This window comes from Primulina tabacum, chromosome 9 (assembly GCF_025594145.1).
Source record: "Primulina tabacum isolate GXHZ01 chromosome 9, ASM2559414v2, whole genome shotgun sequence".
Classification (NCBI taxonomy): domain Eukaryota; kingdom Viridiplantae; phylum Streptophyta; class Magnoliopsida; order Lamiales; family Gesneriaceae; genus Primulina; species Primulina tabacum.
In genome coordinates this window covers 35,255,825-35,275,909 of record NC_134558.1, presented here as the reverse complement: position 1 = coordinate 35,275,909, position 20,085 = coordinate 35,255,825, and the positions used below count along the sequence as shown (strand labels likewise).

General features: G+C 31.8%; 1 protein-coding gene and 1 pseudogene across 5 annotated transcripts; both read right to left on the bottom strand.

Annotated features, from left to right (window-relative positions):
• Positions 1-127: 127 nt before the first annotated feature.
• On the bottom strand, positions 128-6,861 carry LOC142555553 (putative protein phosphatase 2C 59; annotated as a pseudogene).
• Positions 6,647-19,614, bottom strand: LOC142555554 (uncharacterized). 5 transcript variants are annotated; one of them, XM_075666465.1, is made up of 8 exons: positions 18,987-19,611; positions 18,593-18,761; positions 18,395-18,520; positions 18,244-18,301; positions 17,733-17,779; positions 15,070-15,125; positions 7,275-7,330; positions 6,647-6,869 (listed from the first exon to the last, which is right to left on the bottom strand). In XM_075666465.1, exons 2-8 carry the CDS (start codon positions 18,688-18,690, stop codon positions 6,858-6,860), a joined length of 453 nt encoding a protein of 150 aa, XP_075522580.1. In that variant the 5' UTR covers positions 18,691-18,761; positions 18,987-19,611; the 3' UTR covers positions 6,647-6,857. The 5 variants fall into 5 exon arrangements, with proteins under 5 accessions (XP_075522580.1, XP_075522579.1, XP_075522581.1 ...); XM_075666464.1 differs by lacking the exons at positions 6,647-6,869; positions 7,275-7,330 and adding an exon at positions 9,828-10,140 and having other exon boundaries at positions 18,987-19,605; XM_075666466.1 differs by lacking the exons at positions 6,647-6,869; positions 7,275-7,330; positions 15,070-15,125 and adding an exon at positions 9,828-10,140 and having other exon boundaries at positions 18,987-19,599.
• Between the last annotated feature and the right edge of the window lie 471 nt (positions 19,615-20,085).

Sequence of the window (20,085 nt, the reverse complement as noted above, 5' to 3'; positions counted from 1 at the left end):
TGAGAATGATTTCTGCGTTTGTGATATTTGTCGTATATTGAAGATATTGAGGTAAAATAGTAATAAATTATTAGATTTTTCAAAAGTAAAAAAAATCATTAGTCATATTTTAGTACTTAATACCATCTGTTTATAACACATTGTTACATACTTGATTTACCGTCTCGTATTAACAGTGGATGAAAGATATAGAAGAAAGAGAGCACACAACCTCGAAGAAAAATGTGGCAGCAAGAACCAGATAAAGATATACCCAAGGCTCTAAAAACGTCACTTCAAATTTAAGAGTTACTCGTTAAGTGGGAAATCTAGGGTCGCACATTCTTCAGGTCTAAATCACTTTTTAAATAGAGTTGGCACAAACCGAGCCGGAGATATTTTCAATTTAAACCAGAGTTATTATTTGAGGGTTCGGGATGGTTAGCAAGAAACCGGACCACAACAACGGTTGTTGTCAGCGCTGCCTCTCTTATATGCTTCCTGCATCAGCCGTTTTGCTGCTTCTTCAGGTTCTTGGATCGGTTTAGTCATGGAAACGGCTTCCTGGGAAAAAAATGATATATAACCGAAAAAGTTGAATACTTGTGCCTGAATCAAGGTGAGGACATCAAATATATGCGTTATCCATAAGGGAGCGAGTTACGGGAATCAAATCACTCTCCCAAAATTATTAAAATTTGAGTTATTTCTAAAAATACAAGTTTTGCACTGTCAAAATCCATGATCCCCCCACTCCACCAACTGAAATACCAACAACCTTCTTTTATTTGAATGTTTTCAAATACACGTGAGAATGTTATTTTATAAAAAGATATTTGACTAAAACTACTCAGTCATTCGTTGCCTTCAAGAATCAAAATTTCTAAAGTGTCACCTGGTTCGTTACTACGTCCCAAAGTTCATCACTCGCGAGGATAAGAAACTCGAGGGTGTCATCAACTTTTTCCTCCTGTAGAATTCAATCAATGATATTGTTGGTTAGATATTGGATTTCGTCTGCAGCTTCCTATATAGGCAGAATGATTTTTTCAGATTTCTTTTCAACAGAGAACATACTATAATATGCTAAAAATTCTCGAGAAATGGCCACATACTGCTTCAACAGTGTCAATTTTATCCTATATGTATACATTTTTTCACCAAAATTCTTACACCATACCCTAATTTCTGGATCAGCAACCACATACTGCTTCAACAGTCTATCACCAAATGCTCGAGATATTGCCAGCACTCCTCCCACTCTCCAAGTTCCTACAGGCAATATCCAAAGAAAAGAAAGCCAAAAAATAATGACACGACATTCCGCAGAAACCTCGGATGAATAGAACATGACCATCTTTTTCTACCTGACCACATCACAAAACCTCCAGCATCTTCAATTCGCTGCCTCTCATCTGTTTGGTCTGGTTTGTGATCTCGAGAGACAGCAATGGCTGCAAGATATAAATAAAAATCTAATCAAATCATACAATATACTCCAGAGAATATCTCGGAGTAACGAAATAAGAAGATTTATGGCTAATCAGCTGATCCAACAGTATGACATATCTTATAGTTCGATATATTTATGGCTCCTGATTTCAGGTTTTAAACTCAGCATTGATGTAAAGAAATTTTTGGTTGAGTTTGTTTCAAGTCGTCGAAAAGAGATTGATTAAAAAAAGAATGCTAGTCTGTCTTACCCTTGCCAACCCTGGAAATAACAGCCCTCGAATCCCCAACATTTGCTACCAACAAACGGTCCCCAACAAGGATTGCGGTGGAGGCAGTTGACCCAGCATCCCTATGCTGATTGTTTTCTGATTTCAGGAACTCTGAGTCTGTATGACAGTATGCATCAGCTGTAAAGGGAAACATACAGAAAACATGAGGTAAAAGCGAGTAAAAATTGACCTATAGAGCGTTAAGTCATAAACATTGCAGCAATACAATCACATACCTATACCAGATTTGGTGTCAGAAATAAACTTTGGGTGCCTGATCAGATAGCTAAAAAGGTTTTGCTTGACATATTCTGCAGCTCGAGCTCCCCCATGACCTAAATAACAAAAAAAATTGGTACATTATGTAAATAAAGGCTCCAAACCATCCATCTCTCAGACAGCAAAAACAAATAATGAAAATTCCAAAAAATTCTGACATGATGCAACAAACAAGACAGCAACTGTTCACGAAACTTATGGAATTATCATTAAGTCATATGGTAGTGAAACAGAGACCTTCGGTGCGAGAAATTTGTCTTCAACTCCATAGCATAAATGTGTAAATTTTAATGAATTCATTATTACTGACACTTTGTTTCGAGTAAACTCTATGGCAAACTCATTTTATGCATCCTTTAACCGATTATATTATTATACTAATGAAAAAATTAATTTTGATAGCTGTAGCATATAACATTTTTGCCACTTATTATCAACTGGTTCGTCGTTGGGCAGATCGGTAGAACCGTGATTCTTTACAGGCCAAGCGTCGCTAAGCTAAAGGCAGAAAAGAAGAAACAAGTTCAAAGGGTTTATTTGAAAAGGCAATCTATGTCAAAACAATCTCCAAAGGTAAGTCTTTTATGTACTCATTTTAAATACTAGCAAGAAGCACGTGAATATTAATTATTTTAAAAAAATTAAAATATGATTTTTTTTAAAAATAATTTTAATCATTTTTTTATTTATATTGGTTTAGTCTTTTGTCATATTAGACGAATAAATTAATTAAAAACTTATATACCTTACTTTCAAAATCATTTCTCGAATTAAAATTCAAGCAATTAATTTTATGTTATATAATAAATTATAATGAGCATGATATATAGAACGAATTGAAATGAAACAAATTTTGAAAACATATATATCTAAGCACCACGTATAAGGTATAATAACCTAAAAATCAACCAATTTATGGATTTTATAAATGCATAAATAATAATTTATATAAGTGAAGCACACTAAGGACAAATAATTATCAATTTAAAATATTTGTAACCAACTCATCAAAATATTATCAAAACTAATGAAATAATAATATTGATAATAAAATATAACATATATTATTCAATTTAAATATTATTTATCCTCCTACAAAACTTTTTTATCTTTTGCTTTAGAATTATATATCATAGATAAATTAATTTTCATATACATTAGTTAATGAATAATTTTTTAAAAAGTATATAATTTATATTTTTCATTAAGCCATCGATTACAATTATATATATATATATATATTACGTATTTTTATGTGTTTAGTGATTGTATATTGTTGAGATCAGGAAAAAATTTAGATGCGGTGAATAAACTTTTTAAAAAATATTTGCTTTTAACAATGAAAAATCTTGTTATTTTTTTTACACTTTTATAAGTATAATAGTTAAATATATAGTTTTTTAATATTTTTAATTATTTTTTAAAATTAAAAAATATATTATGTTAATATTTTTTCTAAGAATTATGTATCAAGAAAATGTTATTTCTCTAATGTATTTTTATTATCAAATATCAATTCAATTTTTATGTAAAATTATTTTCAAAGTTTCTTATATTGCAAGTTTCTATTAAAAAATAAAAATGTCTATTATGATCTTCATGTATTTAATGATTGTTTAAAAAATTTTCATGCAATTAATCTAACAACACATAATTTATGGGAATAGTAGAAAATTTACAATGAAAAATTTTGTTATTCTTTTTACACTTAATTAAATATATAATCTTTTAATATTTTTAATTATTTTTTTAATTAAACTATTCATTTAATATTTTTTCTAAGAATTATGTATCAAGAAAATGTTATTTCTCTAATATATTTTTATTATCAATTATTTATTCAATTTTTATGTAACATTATTTTCAAAGTTTCTTATGTTGCAAGTTTCTATTAAAAAATAAAAACATTATTATGATCTTCATGTATTTAATGATTGTGTAGATTTATTAAAAAAATCTATTCTTTTAATATTTTTGTAAGAATTATGTATGAAGAAAATATTATTTCTCTAATGTATTTTTTATTACCGAATATCTATTCAAAACTTTGTCTATCATCCATACTCCTATAGGAGTAGATATTTCAAATATCACCAAATTTTTGTGTACTGAATTTATAAATTTGTCGTATGTATAATCTTTTATAAAAGTGCTACTAAAATCTTTACTTTTCTTAATATAGTCAAACTCTCCAAATTTTTCCAAGTGCTTCATATTTTATGATATTATTAACATATTGACATTCATAATTATTGATATAAATTCTTCTAATAAATTTATTAAACTATTTACTTTCAATTCTTTGTTTAAAAACCCATAAAATATGTTAGTATTAAACTTCACATTATCATATTATTTTATATTTATCATGTTATTCTACAATTGGACATATAGTTAAATTTTTTTATATATCTTCTTGTAATACTATAATTTATTTATTACTTAATTAGAAATTGCAATAAAAATATAATTACAAAATTATAATAAAATCATTAAAAAAATGTAGAGAGAGAATTAAAAAAATAAAACATTTAAATGTAGTATAAAGATCAAGTATTTGTTAAAATTAATATAGGAGTTATATTTTATTATTGAAATGGTATAAATTACTACAATCAATGTATGTTGTAATGATAATTTATTAGTATTTGTTACAATTTTACATATATATCCTTATATGATTTTTTGAATTCATATTAACAAAGAAGACATTTATGTCTTTTCACAATTGGAAAACAAATTAGTGATCCACACTTTTATGGGTATATAGATGAAATGGTATAAATTACTACAATCAATGTATGTTGTAATGATAATTTATTAGTATTTGTTACAATTTTACATATATATCCTTATATGATTTTTTGAATTCATATTAACAAAGAAGACATTTATGTCTTTTCACAATTGGAAAACAAATGAGTGATCCACACTTTTATAGGTATATAGATTTTTTGAATTAATATTAACAAAGAAGACATTTATGTCTTTTCACAATTGGAAAACAAATGAGTGATCCACACTTTTATAGGTATATATATATAGATGAAATGGTATAAATTACTACAATCAATGTATGTTGTAATGATAATTTATTAGTATTTGTTGCAATTTTACATATATATCCTTATATGATTTTTTGAATTCATATTAACAAAGAAGACATTTATGTCTTTTCACAATTGGAAAACAAATGAGTGATTCACACTTTTATAGGTACATAGATTACGTAGGACTCGGCAAAGTTTCTTTCTTCTGCTCTTGATTTTTATGACATGGGTGGACCCAGCAGACCAACAAGACCTTCGCTTCCCAGTATATAATGTTTCAAGTTTCATGCTGAAATGAAATGCAGAGTGAAAGAGAAAATCACATTCGACCACATCCAAGCTCTGTGAAAGCTTTAAAATGTTGAATTCGAGGACAACTTTATGGGTTCCATAAACCATGGACAAAAGAATGGGTTCTTTTCCCAAAACTTTAACCCATGCAAAGAACACAGCATGTATGAGCCAGCGCCTAGAATGTGGTGTGTGCCTGTTTGTGTGTGCGTGCGTGTGTGTGTGAGAGAGAGAGAGACCGTCAAACACTCCAAAGAGACCAACCACCTCTCCCTCCACACCATCAATCCTCGTGTCGTAAAAATCCTCCATTGAAGATCTTTTACCTGGAAAACTTGAGTATCCATAGCTGAATTTTCCATTGTGACTGCAAGAAGGTATGATATATCAAAGTTTCACAGCATTGCACATGATCTTTTCTTCATTGGTGCAATGGAAATATCACCAATATCCTCGAAACCACAAACTTCAATAATGAACAAATTTAAGAAACTAAAAAGAAAAATCTCAATGAACAAATCATAATGCTTGTAAACTATAACCACTATATTATACCAATTTAAACAGTTACAAAAAACAAGACCATTTTCCTTGTTAGATTTACGTTATCAACAATATTTAAAGAAACGATAATACAGTGTCAAAAACTACAAATTAGTTTTATAAGTTTTTTACTTAGCAGACAGGGTGATCTCAACGGTATCCGCACACGAACATTGACAAACACAGCCCAAATAGGAGTTTCCATTATCAGAAATAAGCAATTAAATGCTGCCTCATGGCGCATGCTTTGAAAACTCAATGACCAAAATTCTGACGCGTGAAAACAAACCCCGATTCTAAGCCGACCCGACCGAGGTTTTCAAAACAATAAATCAAAGTATACCAAATAAGACGACACCGAACAAAGCCACCGACCACTTTTAACTTACCAAACTCAAGATTGACACACAAGCCAAACAAAAAGGCAATAGAAATTTATCACCTCCATATAATTAATCTATCACACACAAAGCACAACTGCAAGTTCAAATTTAGAACAAGATCGTGCAAATTATTGCATAAATACTATACACATGCGCACATACAGCTGTAGGTCCCAATTCAAACCAGCCAAACTAACCAGTATTTTGGGGTCACTCTTGATTTAGGGCTTTGGCAAGAAAATGGCAAAAATTTCAAAAACAATAAATAGAACGGCTAAGAGAAGAATAAAAAAACCTGAGGCCGCCGCCACTGACAGGGGCATCATCAACATGGATTTGGTTTGTTGATTGTGGCAACACTGAATTCAGATAACCCATATAACCAATCTTTATCTTAAATTTTAAATTTCAATCCTTTATTGCTTCTATTTTTTATCTTTCCAAGTCCAACGAGAAAATCACCAAACTTTTTCCTCTTATATCTGTCACTAACAAATCTAGACAACCCAAAATGGGAATTTTCTTAGCTAATCGGAGTAAAGAAGAGCACAAACGAAGAAGTCACACCATCACAGCATGCGAGTTAATTTCAATTTCAATATCGCATTTCAAAATCCAACCTGCCAACCAAAATAAAAAAGGTAAATGAAACAAATCCCATCAAACTTGATATTCATGAATAGATTATTAAGAAACTAGAGACATATTATGAAGCATAAAAATGAAGAACTCCCACAATCACAGAGTTAAAACATCTAATCTAAAAGGCGGAAAAGATTTTCCTGTGTACATGTGTATCTGTTAACATAAATCAAAACCATAAAAAAGAATTATCTTTTCCTTCTACATATATTTCTTGGCTTCAAAAATGAAATACGGTTCAATAAACTTCTTGATCACTTTGTATCATTTTGCACGCGTATAAGAACACAGAGAAAGAATGCATGAAAATTATGCATCTTAATTGAATGCTATATTTTGAATGTGCTTGTGTATAGAAATAGGGAGACGGAGAGACAGCGGACCTGAAGGCAGGAGTTGGAGAAGAGAGACATGATCATGATGAGGGAGAAGAATAAGCCTAAAAGATGGAAAGCAAAATGGAAATGCCTTAGCTGAAATTTATTTATTCCATCAATCCAAATTGTGTAAAGTCTTAAATTTCTTTTCTTGGATTCTTTACTAATATCATAATATATTTTCAAGAAACAGGAAAAATATTTCTTTAAACACTATGGTGATCATTTTTATTCGTTTGTTTGGGAATTTATTATTGTCAAATAATAATTATTAGTTTTCTTTTGAAATTATTTGGTTTTGAGTACTATGTTAGCCGAAAAATGAGGTCATTTGTGGGAAGAGTACGACAGAAATTGGTGTAACTTGAATTGCGGTGGCCATACACTTGGATCCCATGCATAAAAAGAGGTTCCATTTAAGTTCATTCTCATTTAATTCCCAACCATGCTGAGATAATAGTTTTATTTCAGAAAAGATGACTACTTTTTTTTTAGCAAACAAATATCAGTACTTCTGTACAAAATGTTACTCTTTGCTCATGTAATTATCTAAATTCATGTATAAGTTTATATATTATATTATGTAATTATTTGAATTCAAAGTAAAAATATATAAAATCCACGAGACATACTAAATTGTTTAATAATTCAAGATCACGATCATATACTAAATTGTTTAATAATTCATGAACGTGCCACAAGCTGCTTGAATTGATTGATTATAGTTCAGCATTTTACAGGTGTTCTTTTGGTCTCCATACTGTGAATTATGAATTTAGAAGTGTTGGTTTTAAAATTTAAAAGTTTTAATATGTAACAATGTAATTTGTGATGATACATATTTTGGGCCGAAAATACAGGGTTTAGCTAGACTAACTCGCAGCTAATAATAACAGAATAGTGCAAAAGAAGAGAAAAAGCTTTATATCATAAATTTGGAAGAACATCCTTATGAATATTCTTGACATACATATCCATAATGCTTCTGGCAGTTTGCGGCAAGAATGTGATGATAAAGCCGACACAACATCAAATGCAAATCTTTGAAACTCCGGTTTCAACGCAAGGCGTATGCCCATAGCCGTCCACCATCTGGAACCAACTTCACTGCATTTCTTAGAGATTGAAACCCAGTAACCACTCTCAGTAGCATTTTGTGACCCAGTGAATTGAAAGAGAGAACCAGACAGACAAGTAACCAAAAGTTATAAATGGCTGAGAAATATAACGGGGTATGCGAAATTGGTGAGTAAACAAACAGGATTTGCATGTCATCCTCCGGAGAAATGGATATGAGGAACACACCAGGAAAACAAAAAACACTACCAATTGAGTGTAAGTTTCCTGAATCTTAGGATACCCATACTTGAGAGACGTTTCCTGGTTTCGATAAGACAGACATTGTGGCACTAAAAGTGTCCACGATGTGTGTTTTCATGAATTCAACATGTTTATGCGGCAAGGACAAATCCAATTGCGAATCAGGCATTTGTCACCTATGATAATGCAGATAGCAAATAACTAGTGCACAACATATTTTGTGAAGGACATGGTCCATTCTCTCTACATGGATGGAACGCGAAGTGGAACACAATTTTATTGACAAACACCTATGCTGGTGAATATCTACCACAGCTAAATGGTAGGTCGGCATGATGTAGGTTCAAGCGAAAGACAATAAACAGCTTATTGAGCTAACATAAGCCATAGGATTTACAATCTGTTTGGTTTTGTTTTCATAATTTTCCCCTCCCAAAATAAAAATAAATGATAATATGATGCAGGTTCCATAGATTCTCTTCCATTATAAACAGCTAACATTAAGCTAACAAAGGATTTTCCAAGTAACTCCAAAAACAAAACAATCGACACATTAATCCATTCCAAAAATATATTCTAAATCTATAACTGCAACAAGATTACCGAATCATTCTTCAGAAAAATATGTAAATGTAGAATTTAAAGAATATCTAGAACCTCGAACATAAGCTAGGAGATATTCCAACCCAAGCTAGGAGAAATCATCTGTGGATGAACTCCCTCAAAATAAAGCTGACACATATTCACAGCAGCCAGAGATTTCAATTCCCAAATTTTATCACCTATTTGGTTTCTTTGAGAACCCATCCAGAGGAAAAGCACAGATGGAGACCGCAGACACCACCCATGCCTATCCACCACCGTCTTCATCTCATATGGGACATCTCCCAGAGGTGCCCTTAACTTCAGTGGATGATGTGGTGAAGTCTCTATCCGAATTTGACTTCACTACCCATCCTGACATGCAGACAGACAATCAATCTGCAGATATGGAAGCTGATGTCCACATTCTTACAAAAGATAAAATAACTCGTATCAGCACTTTTGTTGCAAGTTCATCCAATACATTGTCTGCAGAGGCTGGATATCAATCTATTGGACACAAAGATTGGCCTTTCATCCCATCCAACACTAAGATCATTGTTGTTGCCCATCTTGATTCCCAACAATACCAGCCAGAGCCTCGATCTTTTGAGGTTGAAACCTCTTACGATCTTGAGGAAAGAGAGAAAAAAGACACTGCATACTTCATTACTTCTACATCTTTTCTCAGGTGGAATCTTTTAACAATAAAATGGATAGCTTCAACTTCAAGAACCAATAGAATGATTCCACTTCTTACCTTGCCGATTTTAATAGTCAAATGTTAAAGCAGATCTCATCTCTCTCTGCCTCAGTTGCTCACAACTTTAAACAGCTTGAGACAGTGAGGCACTATACAAATCGATTTAACATTGTTCTAACGGCCCAGATATCATTTGCTCGAAGCTCTCGAGGCCAGCATAGACAATGCACAAAGTACCCTTGGCGGCCAAATCCGAGAAATTTTCGACTACATTCAGTGTAGTGATATCAAAAAAAGGAAAGAACAACGTAAAAGAGAAGAAGAGTTGAGACAAAAATAAGAGGAAGCGAGAAGAAATAAGGTTCAGGAACACTAAAAAAGAGGAGGTGATAGAGGTGTTGGTGCTGGTGGCATTGGTGGAAGTAGTAATGGTAGAGGCAGTGGTCCGTACAAACCATCTCATTCTCAACATAAAACTTTTAGATAGGATTTCTTGCTTTCTTGTAGATGTATTAATATTTTTTTTATATTTCTTGAAGATAGATCTCTATAACAATGTAATTTCATTCTATCAATGAAATGCATTTTTCTGTTTCAATGTTTTTCTTATTTACCTGTATTTCTCTGACTAACAGCTTAGTTTTGTCATCACCAAAAAAAGAAAAATTGCTCTATTGAAAATGTCTTTGTTTTGGTGATAATAAACAGTGTCGAGCTATTTTCGGATCTAGCTGCTATTTATTTGTATTTGTGGACCTCCAGTTGGATACCAGGAAGTCAAGCCGAACATCTTTTCACCCAAGATACAAGTTGGACTTTTGTGCTATCTATCTGAGAAGTCCAACCGCTCTACAAATTGAAACTCTAGTTGCCTTGCTACGTCCAACCGGCGAGCATGTGAAACCACATACATCATGCTTGAATTTTGAGAAGATCATTGGAAAATTCAATTAAAAAAACCATCTTCAGTTGGCAAGAATGTCATCTAATAACACACAGATATTTGCATAATATTTCTCTATCATTAATCAACTTTTCATAAACCGTTTATTACCTCGTTTGGACGCAAATCAAGATGCAATTATTATGGCGTATTATAAAGAGAAATAAGACAAAAGACAACTTGATTTAATGTTGTATCCTAATACAATTGATTGTAGGAAAGGACTTCACCATTGAAAAAGCACCAGTATAAATATGCAGATTCAAGAGTGAAGAATGTTACCAAGACCGATTTATCATAAGCATTCACAATCTGCAAAAATTTTGACTACTCAAAGCTTTCATTATCTAACCTTGCACTGGCTGATTTTCTACATCTGATCATTTTAGGATCATTCAATGCTACCTTAACGACTCTAGTTGTTCAAGCTATAAGAGTTGTTTTGTATTTCTGTTTGGAGTGAGGGTTCAACAGATTGTTTGTTGTTTCAGATGCTAAGAATCCAGTTTAATAAGTGTAATAAGTCCTAGATTGAAGTGAGTTTGTAAAAGGGTTGTATAATTCAAAATTTTTTAGTGCATTCCTTTATAAGTGGAAAAAGAAGATACGTAGAAGAAGTTTGCCTTTGAAGTTCCATAATATCTTGTGGTATTTACTTCTAGTTGATCACCATATGTTCACTCATCTATATCTGTATGCATTCATCGTTTAACTTGAATATCTACATGTTCATCTAGTCTAGCCGGACCTCTTCCGCACCTTAGTCATCTATTGTGGTCAAGCCGATTAAGAAAAATGCATAAATCTATATCTGTATGCATTCATCGTTTAACTTGAATATCTACATGTTCATCTAATCTAGCCGGACCTCTTCCGCACCTTAGTCATCTATTGTGGTTGAGCCGATTAAGAAAAATGCATAAATGGCTAACTACTATTTAGTCCACCTCAAGTTGTAATTGAATTAATTTTAAAATATTTATTCACAACATCTAAACATATATCCGATCCTAATATTATAAATTGAATAAAAACAATATTATTTAGAAAAGATTGCACATCGAAGGTTTAATTTATGAAGTTGGAATAATGAAAATAATATGAAAAAAATAATTGCTTTTATTAAAAAACAAACGCATTTGTTTAGTGTCAATATCCCAAGCCAAAACTGTTGTTGATTTTTCAAGAAAATGATTACTACTTAATTTACTAAACTGTTCTTATACCAAATTGCAAAGAGGAATAACACTTTATATATGTCAACGACACAATATAATATAATAAGTCAATAAAATTATATTTTACAAATATGTTCTTCATGCAAGTGTTTCTGTTCACATTTCATGCGAAAACATTATTTTTGTTCCATTTTTTCAGAGAACCCGCACAGCCGACAATTTCTCCACCAGAATCGTTGTTCACTTTTTGTAGGTAAAAATCTTATTTTTTATGAAGCACATATGTGGTATAGAAAATACCAATTTTTGGGATAAGTATATTTATATATACTATTTGTTTTAATTCAGCAGGAACATGAGACATGTATATTTCAAAGATGCGGAAATACCAATTTTTTGGGATATGAACACTTGTCCGATCCCAAAAAAAAATATCAATACCCCAGATAAAACAAATATAGAAAAGACACTACGAAACTTAGAATACAATAGACCAATATTCATTTGTGGATATGTTAAAAATAACAAAGTTTCCGAAAAGTCATTGATCAACTAAAATTATGCGGCATGACAAACTGAAATCGATAATGGTATAGCGATTTTGATTTGGGAATACATTTTTCTTGTGACTTTACTCTTTTTAATATTATTATATGTTTTATTTCATTTCTTGTGAACGTGCGTTCATTTTAATATTATTTATTATGTATTTTATTTACTTTCAATTTAGTATTATTTGGTTAGGTAAGAAATATACCGTAGAAAAGAGGATGATTATTGATACACCACCATGGTGGGTTGGTAAGAATAGGCAGCAGATTCCCGGAAACTGCATGCTGATTTCGGATAATGATGAATTTGTCTCTATATTACATAGGCTGAAGATGAAAAAGTTCAACATCTTATTGGCACATCCTAAAACATTGCCAGTTGGTTCGTCCCCCCTTACGTGTGCCGCAGGTAAAAGTTGAGTATTCGAAAGCCTACTAAATGGGGATGCGCCACTGCCATAGTTGTAGCCAAAGGCAGAACCAGAATTTTAGTTAGGAGGTTAAAAAAAATTATTGATCAATAGACATATATGGTACATCATATTATGAATTTTATTTGACTCATGTACTTACTCTCCAATGATATCAATTATTTATCAAATTGTTGTTCTACTTATACATTTGATGCGGTGGTTGTGAATTTGTGTCCATTTTATGAAACGGTATCCTCATCAAGTGAGATTTTTTTGTGGGATTGATATGATTAGAGTGGCTCCAAAGATTTAGTTCATTTGTTTAGATAGATTATGTTATATTTGTTGTTCTAAATAAGTTCTTTACTACCAAAGCAATTGTCATTGCAATCGACGTGAATTTCTATTTTCTCAACATTATGGACAAAGCTAAGATTTTTGGGTTGGAGGGGTTTCATCGTAAAAATAAATAAATGCACCTCGATTGCAATGGAAATATCTTTGATAGTAATAAACTTATTTAGAACAATAAATATAACATAATCTATCTAAACAAATGAACTAAATCTTTGGATTCATCCTAATCATACCAATATATCAATCCCAGAAAGAAATCTCATTTGATAAGGATACATTTTCATAAAATGGACACAAATTGACAACCACTGCATCAAATGTATAAGTAGAACAACAATTTAATAAATAATTGATATCATTGGAGCATAAGGACATGAGTCGAATTAAAATTCATCATATAATATAATATAACATAGATGTCCATTGATCAATAAATTTTTTTAACCTCCTAACTAAAACTCTGGTTCTGCATCTGGCTACAACAACTATGACAGCAGCGCATACCCGTTTAGTAGGCAATCGAATACACAAATTTTACCTGCAACACATGTAAAGGGGGACGAAACAACTGGCAATACCTTATGATGCGCCAATAAGATGTTGAACTTTTCATTTTCAGCCTACGTAATATAGAGGAAAATTCATAATTATCCGAAATCAACATGCAGTTTCCAGGAATCTGCTGCCTATCCTCACCAACCCACCATGCTGGTATATCAACAATCATCATCTTTTCTATGGTATATTTCTTACACAAACAATACTAAATTGAAAGTATATTAACAAGAAATAAAATGCATAAATAATATTAAAATGAACACAAATTCACAAAAAATAAATAAAACATATAATAATAATATTAAAAAGATTAGATTCAAAAGAAAAATATATCTCCAAATCAAAATCCTTATACCATTATCGATTTCAGTTATCATCATGCCACATAATTTTAGTTGCCCAATAACTTTTTCGGAAACTTTGTTATTTTCAACATATCTACAAATGAATATTGATCAATTGTATCCTAAGCTTCGCAGTTCTTTCTCAATGTATTGTTTTATCCGGGGTATTGATATGCTTTTTGGGATAGGACAAATGTCCATATCCCAAAAAATTGGTATCTCCGAACCCTTGAAATTTACATATCTCATGTTCTTATTGAATCAAAACAAATAGTATATATAAATAGGTATTGGAATTCAAGCATAAAATAATGTGTAAAAAGAAGAAAATAATTGTGGAAAGACACATACTTTCCCAAAAATTGGTATTTTCTACACAACAAATATGCTTCATAAAAAATAAGATTTTTACATACAAAAAGTGAACAACGGTTGTGGTGGATAAATTGCATGTGCGGGTTCTCTGAAAAAAAAGGAACAAAAATAAGGTTTTCACATAAAAACGTGAACATAAACACTTGCAAGAAGAATATATTTGTAAAATACAATTTTATTGACTTATTATATTATATTGTGTTGTTGACATATATAAAGTGTTATTGCTCTTTGCAATTTGGTATAAGAACATCACCAAATTTAGTAAAATAAGTAATGAAAAATCAGACAACAGTTTTGCCTTGGATATTGATACTAAACAAATATCTTTGTTTTTTAAAATATACTATATTCCAAAATGAAATAATCCAACCAAATACGTATCTTTTATAAACCCAAAAAAATATGAAAAACCAACAAACACTATTCGAAAGAGTTTTTCTATGTAAATATAAGAGAGTAAGCATGAATCAGTACCAGAAAGACGATAGCGAGACGCAAAAAGTTGTCGAAGAAGATGGCTCCAATCCTCCCTAAAACAAAACAAATCACTCGATTGCTCGAACCTCCACTACTTAAGGTACATAGCTCTCAACCCTTAATTAGTTGTTTCAAAAAAACTCTCAACCCTTTGGAAACATGTAATGTATATATATTTGATCCAACAAAAAAAATAAAAAGTGGTTGAGGAAATTAAATTGGAGGAAAGATACAGAATAGAGCCCACTTCCTTTATTAGTAAACAAATTTCCTTTTAAAACTCGTACAAGCAACTGATTCCAGTTTCCAACTTTCGTGCCTTTAATTGATATTAGCTAGTCCTTGTTTTGTTTCTCCTTTCAAGTGTAAGAAAATAAGTTTAGAACAAATATGCAATAAAGAGATGTTTGACCCAATCAATTATTAAATAAATGTAAAAAGAATGTTAAATTTAAATAGTTATAAATACCATTATCAAAATAAGAGTTAGTGTAATCCGAAAGCAATAGAGAGAATTAAATGGATGATCATTATTTTATATCATTTATGAAAAACAAAATACCATTTATATATTTCTCCTAATTACATTTTATATAAACTCCAATACTTTTAAATTATATTCCCACTTGGGTGAGGGTTATCTTGTTGTGGGAGTTTGTCTAGAGTTGTCAAATTTTGATTTGGTCTTTCGTGACTCGAAATTACCTAATTACTTGCTTTTCATTTCCAAATATTACAAATTTATTTTACAATATTTTAATTATTCTCTTTAAAATGAGCAAATATTCTATCTAGATTTTCTCCAAGTAATCAAATTTATAAATCCCCATATGTGAATTCTTTTACAATAAAATTATATATTCCTAGTTTCACAAATTTAAAAAATGCTAATTTAACAAAAGGATTTTAAGGACATCACATTCAGTACAGGCATGGATCGGGAACCTATCATGGCCTCTTTTGCCAGTCGTTAAAATTGAATACAAGAAATAAAGGCAAGGGTCGTGAACCTATCACGGACCCAAAATAAAAAAATATATAAAAATATTTAAAAAATCAAAAAAAAAATTTGATTTTGCGTGGAGTATGTTTTACTCCACAGCACCCATTGCTGTGGGGATCCCCACAGCAGGGATACCTTCTTTCGTTATTACTAGGTATGGTCACCTCAATTCTTGAGGTGTTTACCCAGGCATGCAGTGCAGCGTATTACCGTTTCTTTTTTTTTTTTCAAGCAATGAAACATGCGTCTACATTTGTATATGTATTTTTTCACAATTTATTTATTGTAAATGCATAAAAATAATTAAATCTAAACCAAAATAAAACAATCGTCGATTTCTTTTAATTTAATTGACATAGTTAACAACATATATGGCTAGTTTTAAAGGTATTAATCAAAATTAATATGTTCAAGTACAAATGTTAAAGAAATAAAAAATGGGAAACAAATTCTATCAATGTTAAGTATGAAAAAAAAGTCATTATTGTAATAAAAATGAAATAAAATGAATTTATAATTTTTTTAAAATTAGTAATGCAATAAAATTTTGTAATTAGATCTGAACCAATTTCTTCCTCGCTGAAAGAGATCTATGTCATCGGTAGACGTGAAAAAAAGTGATTGCCATAAAAGATTTATAGAATCTAACTTGCTAGACCTTTAGGCCTAAAATATAAATCTATATGGCAATTAGCAAGTGCAGATGCAGATTATGACTTAAGCTAGAGATGTTTGTAATATTATATGTAAGAGTTGTCATATAGAGAATATTTCTGACAGAGCAAAGGCTGTGGAGGCTCAGGCCGGACTCGGAGAGATATTCTAGGTGACCCCTCTCCCATCGACATATTTCAACCACCCTCTTGGTCCTACAGATCCGCCCCTAGATTTGACGGGGAAGTTACACATATTTTTTGAATGGTACTTTGATTTATCTATGATGAACATGCAGGTTTGGAGAGAGTGCTGGTGAGGCAACAGAGGATGCACTTGCAACTGCGGGGCATTGTGCAAGAGCTGTTTGGAATGTGTTCAAAACATGGAAGGCCATCAACCCTGCCTAGCCGGCAGCACCCTCGAGACTATTCAAGAACGCAGCAAAGCACATAAAGACATGAAATTATGCATGGCTCTTGATTAGGTTGCATATTATACTTTAAATTATATTATTCCTATGTTCAATCTCTATTTTAATTTCACCATCATCTACTTGTTGTAGGTATTTATTTATTAATGTAACAGATTTTTTGGATATGTTGGAGCTGGAATGTCTAGCCCAGTTTCACATTTTGTGAAAGGACAACTTGTGGAATTTCAGCTTTGATTACAACTATTTTCATGGATTTCATATTATTTTCTGTACCTCACAAGCTTTTCTTTTAGAGATTGAATTTACATGCTTGATATGCAAGAACCAGAACCAACCGACGGTGACCTTTTTTTCAAAGACTGTGACCTAAATAACCCATTCAATGAACTAAGACAACAAAAGCAAAGAAAACAAACAAAAACAAGAGAAGAGCACCAACCCAGTAGAAGCCTTCCAATCCCAAAAAAAGAGAACCCCGCGAGGAAGAATCGAAACTCAAGAGACTGTTAAAAAGTGAAGAAGATGCTAGAAACACAGAAAAGAAAAAATGAGAGAAGAGATATTGACCTCTGCTTTTCAAACCGGCTCCACATGCTTGTTCTGGTTTTGTACTGCTGTGGATAACAAAGCATGTTACATGTATTAATCTGTTTACCTACTACCGTACCAATGCTGGCCATTTCACACTTATTCTCGCTTCAAATAAAGTAGATATAGTAACCACACATTTAAATATTTTAATTATCTCATTTTTGCACGGCTTGCATTAGGTGATCTCTTTGACGGAACGGATAAAAGGTCTCTATCCAGCCGACGGGCACGGGTTTGGGACAAGGAGATGGCTTGATGAGACGGATAAGATTGTGCTAGATGACTTGTCATCTTTTTTCATCGGACGTTTGTCTCAATTTATGAACTAATTAAGCAATCAGCTTATATGAAGGTGAGGGAGATTTAATCGAAACAAATGTGTTTTAGTTATTTTCATAAATTTAACTACCAGGTTTTTTTAATCTTTGCAACGCGATACACATGGCATCAAACTAATGGGTGAGTAATTGAAATGCCCAACTCTTACCTCCTCAGTGTCTTTTCCACCCTTTTCTTTTGACAATGAACTGGATTGTTTACAAAACCTGTGGAATTGAGGTGGTCTAAACCATCACATAATTATTCTAAACTCTGTTTTATTGACACAAGAAAGGAGCCATGAGTGGAATGACAAGAACCTGATTGCCCTAGCTTTCTTTTTATCTTCATCCGCCGAAACAGGCTTGGAAATGGACCCAAACCTAGCAAGCCAAGCCTTCTTATTTCCTTCCTCATCAGCGGAGACAGGTTGCACAACCCCAAATGTAGGGAAACATAAAATACGATTTTAACAGAATAACCCAAAAAACATGAACATCAAATAAGAAGAGACAAACTTCTCAGCCCTAGCCTTCCTCTGCAGCTCCTCTGCTTTCTTGGAAGAATCTGATCCATAGGTTGCTGCTTTTTTTTGTTGCGGTGGGTAGCAGCTCATCTCTATTTAGCAAGTCTGTTTACACTAGTTCAGTGTTTACCCATCACCGTACCAAAACTGGCCAAATCACCCTTTAAATAAAGTAGATATGAAATTTTAATTTTATAATAATACATCAAATAATCTAAGTTGTTATAAATTGACAAATTTATACTGATTGTTGCTGCCATTTCGGTTTCTGCTACTAATTTTTGGGAAAAGATTACATATTGTTACCGATTTCAATTCCAAATTTTTTAACCAAAACTGAAAAATATTTTTTATAGACTACGAAATGATACTAAAAGACGTGATACCTGTCGTCGCGAAGGGTGCAAAAACGTGCGAAAGGTATCAGAAGGTTTTTCCGACTAATCCCCACAAACGCTCAAGTTAGACATAAAAACACGCAGAAGATGCAAAGTTGTAGGTCAGCAGAATATAAGCAGATTAATCACAGGCACAATTTAGTGGATGGTCATCTGAATGACCTGAAAGTCGGGCCTGGGACTGACTTGTGGGATCTTTGGGCCGATCTGCATTATGGGCCAAGCAGAAAAAAGACTGTCCGAGCTCCTACTTCTCTGGTGATATCAAATCTGTCACGCCGACGTTGTTACTTCTTTTACCACTACTCTTAATGTCATGCTTCTGCAATGAGCTATATACATAACATGATGTGCATTGTTAACAGAACTCATATATAATAATAACTCGATTTTTTGTGCCCTGCCGGAAACGAGTTTTGTTCAAATCTCCACCCTCGTTGTAAAAAAATATATCAATGGAGTTCATCTAATGTGGTGAAAGAATTCAAAGTTAGGAAGTCATTTTTTTGGAGTCAATCGAACGTGGTGTAAGAATTCAAAGTTCGTCTTGTTCAGAACAACAATGAACTTTATCTCAATATCACTGGAGACCAATGAATATGATGACACATTTCAAAGTTAGGAATTCATACAGTTTGTGGGTTAAAATCACCTGCAACCACCTTTTTTTTTTGTTCTTTTTTATGCATGTGATAGATTTTTGAAAACCCGTGAATAAAACCCCAGCTTCAAAATATCTGTATGTTTGGTTCATGGATTTATTGGAATTTGGTGGGATTTATAATTAGAAATCTAATTTTGAGTATTTGATAGAATGATATTTTAAAACGAAATTAATATTTGGTGGGATTTGATATAACTTAATGAAATTTTTGTAAATTGGAAAAAAATTTCCTGTTGTATATTTAATATAACTAGAAGATTATTTTGTACCTGGTACGACTACACACACAAGTTTTGAAATGGTAACATATTTGTACTTGTGTTTGTATTTGTGTTTTTAACTATATAAATTAAAATTTATTGATAATTTTAAATAATGATTAATTTATGATATTCAGAGGATCCCAAAAAATTATTATTTTGT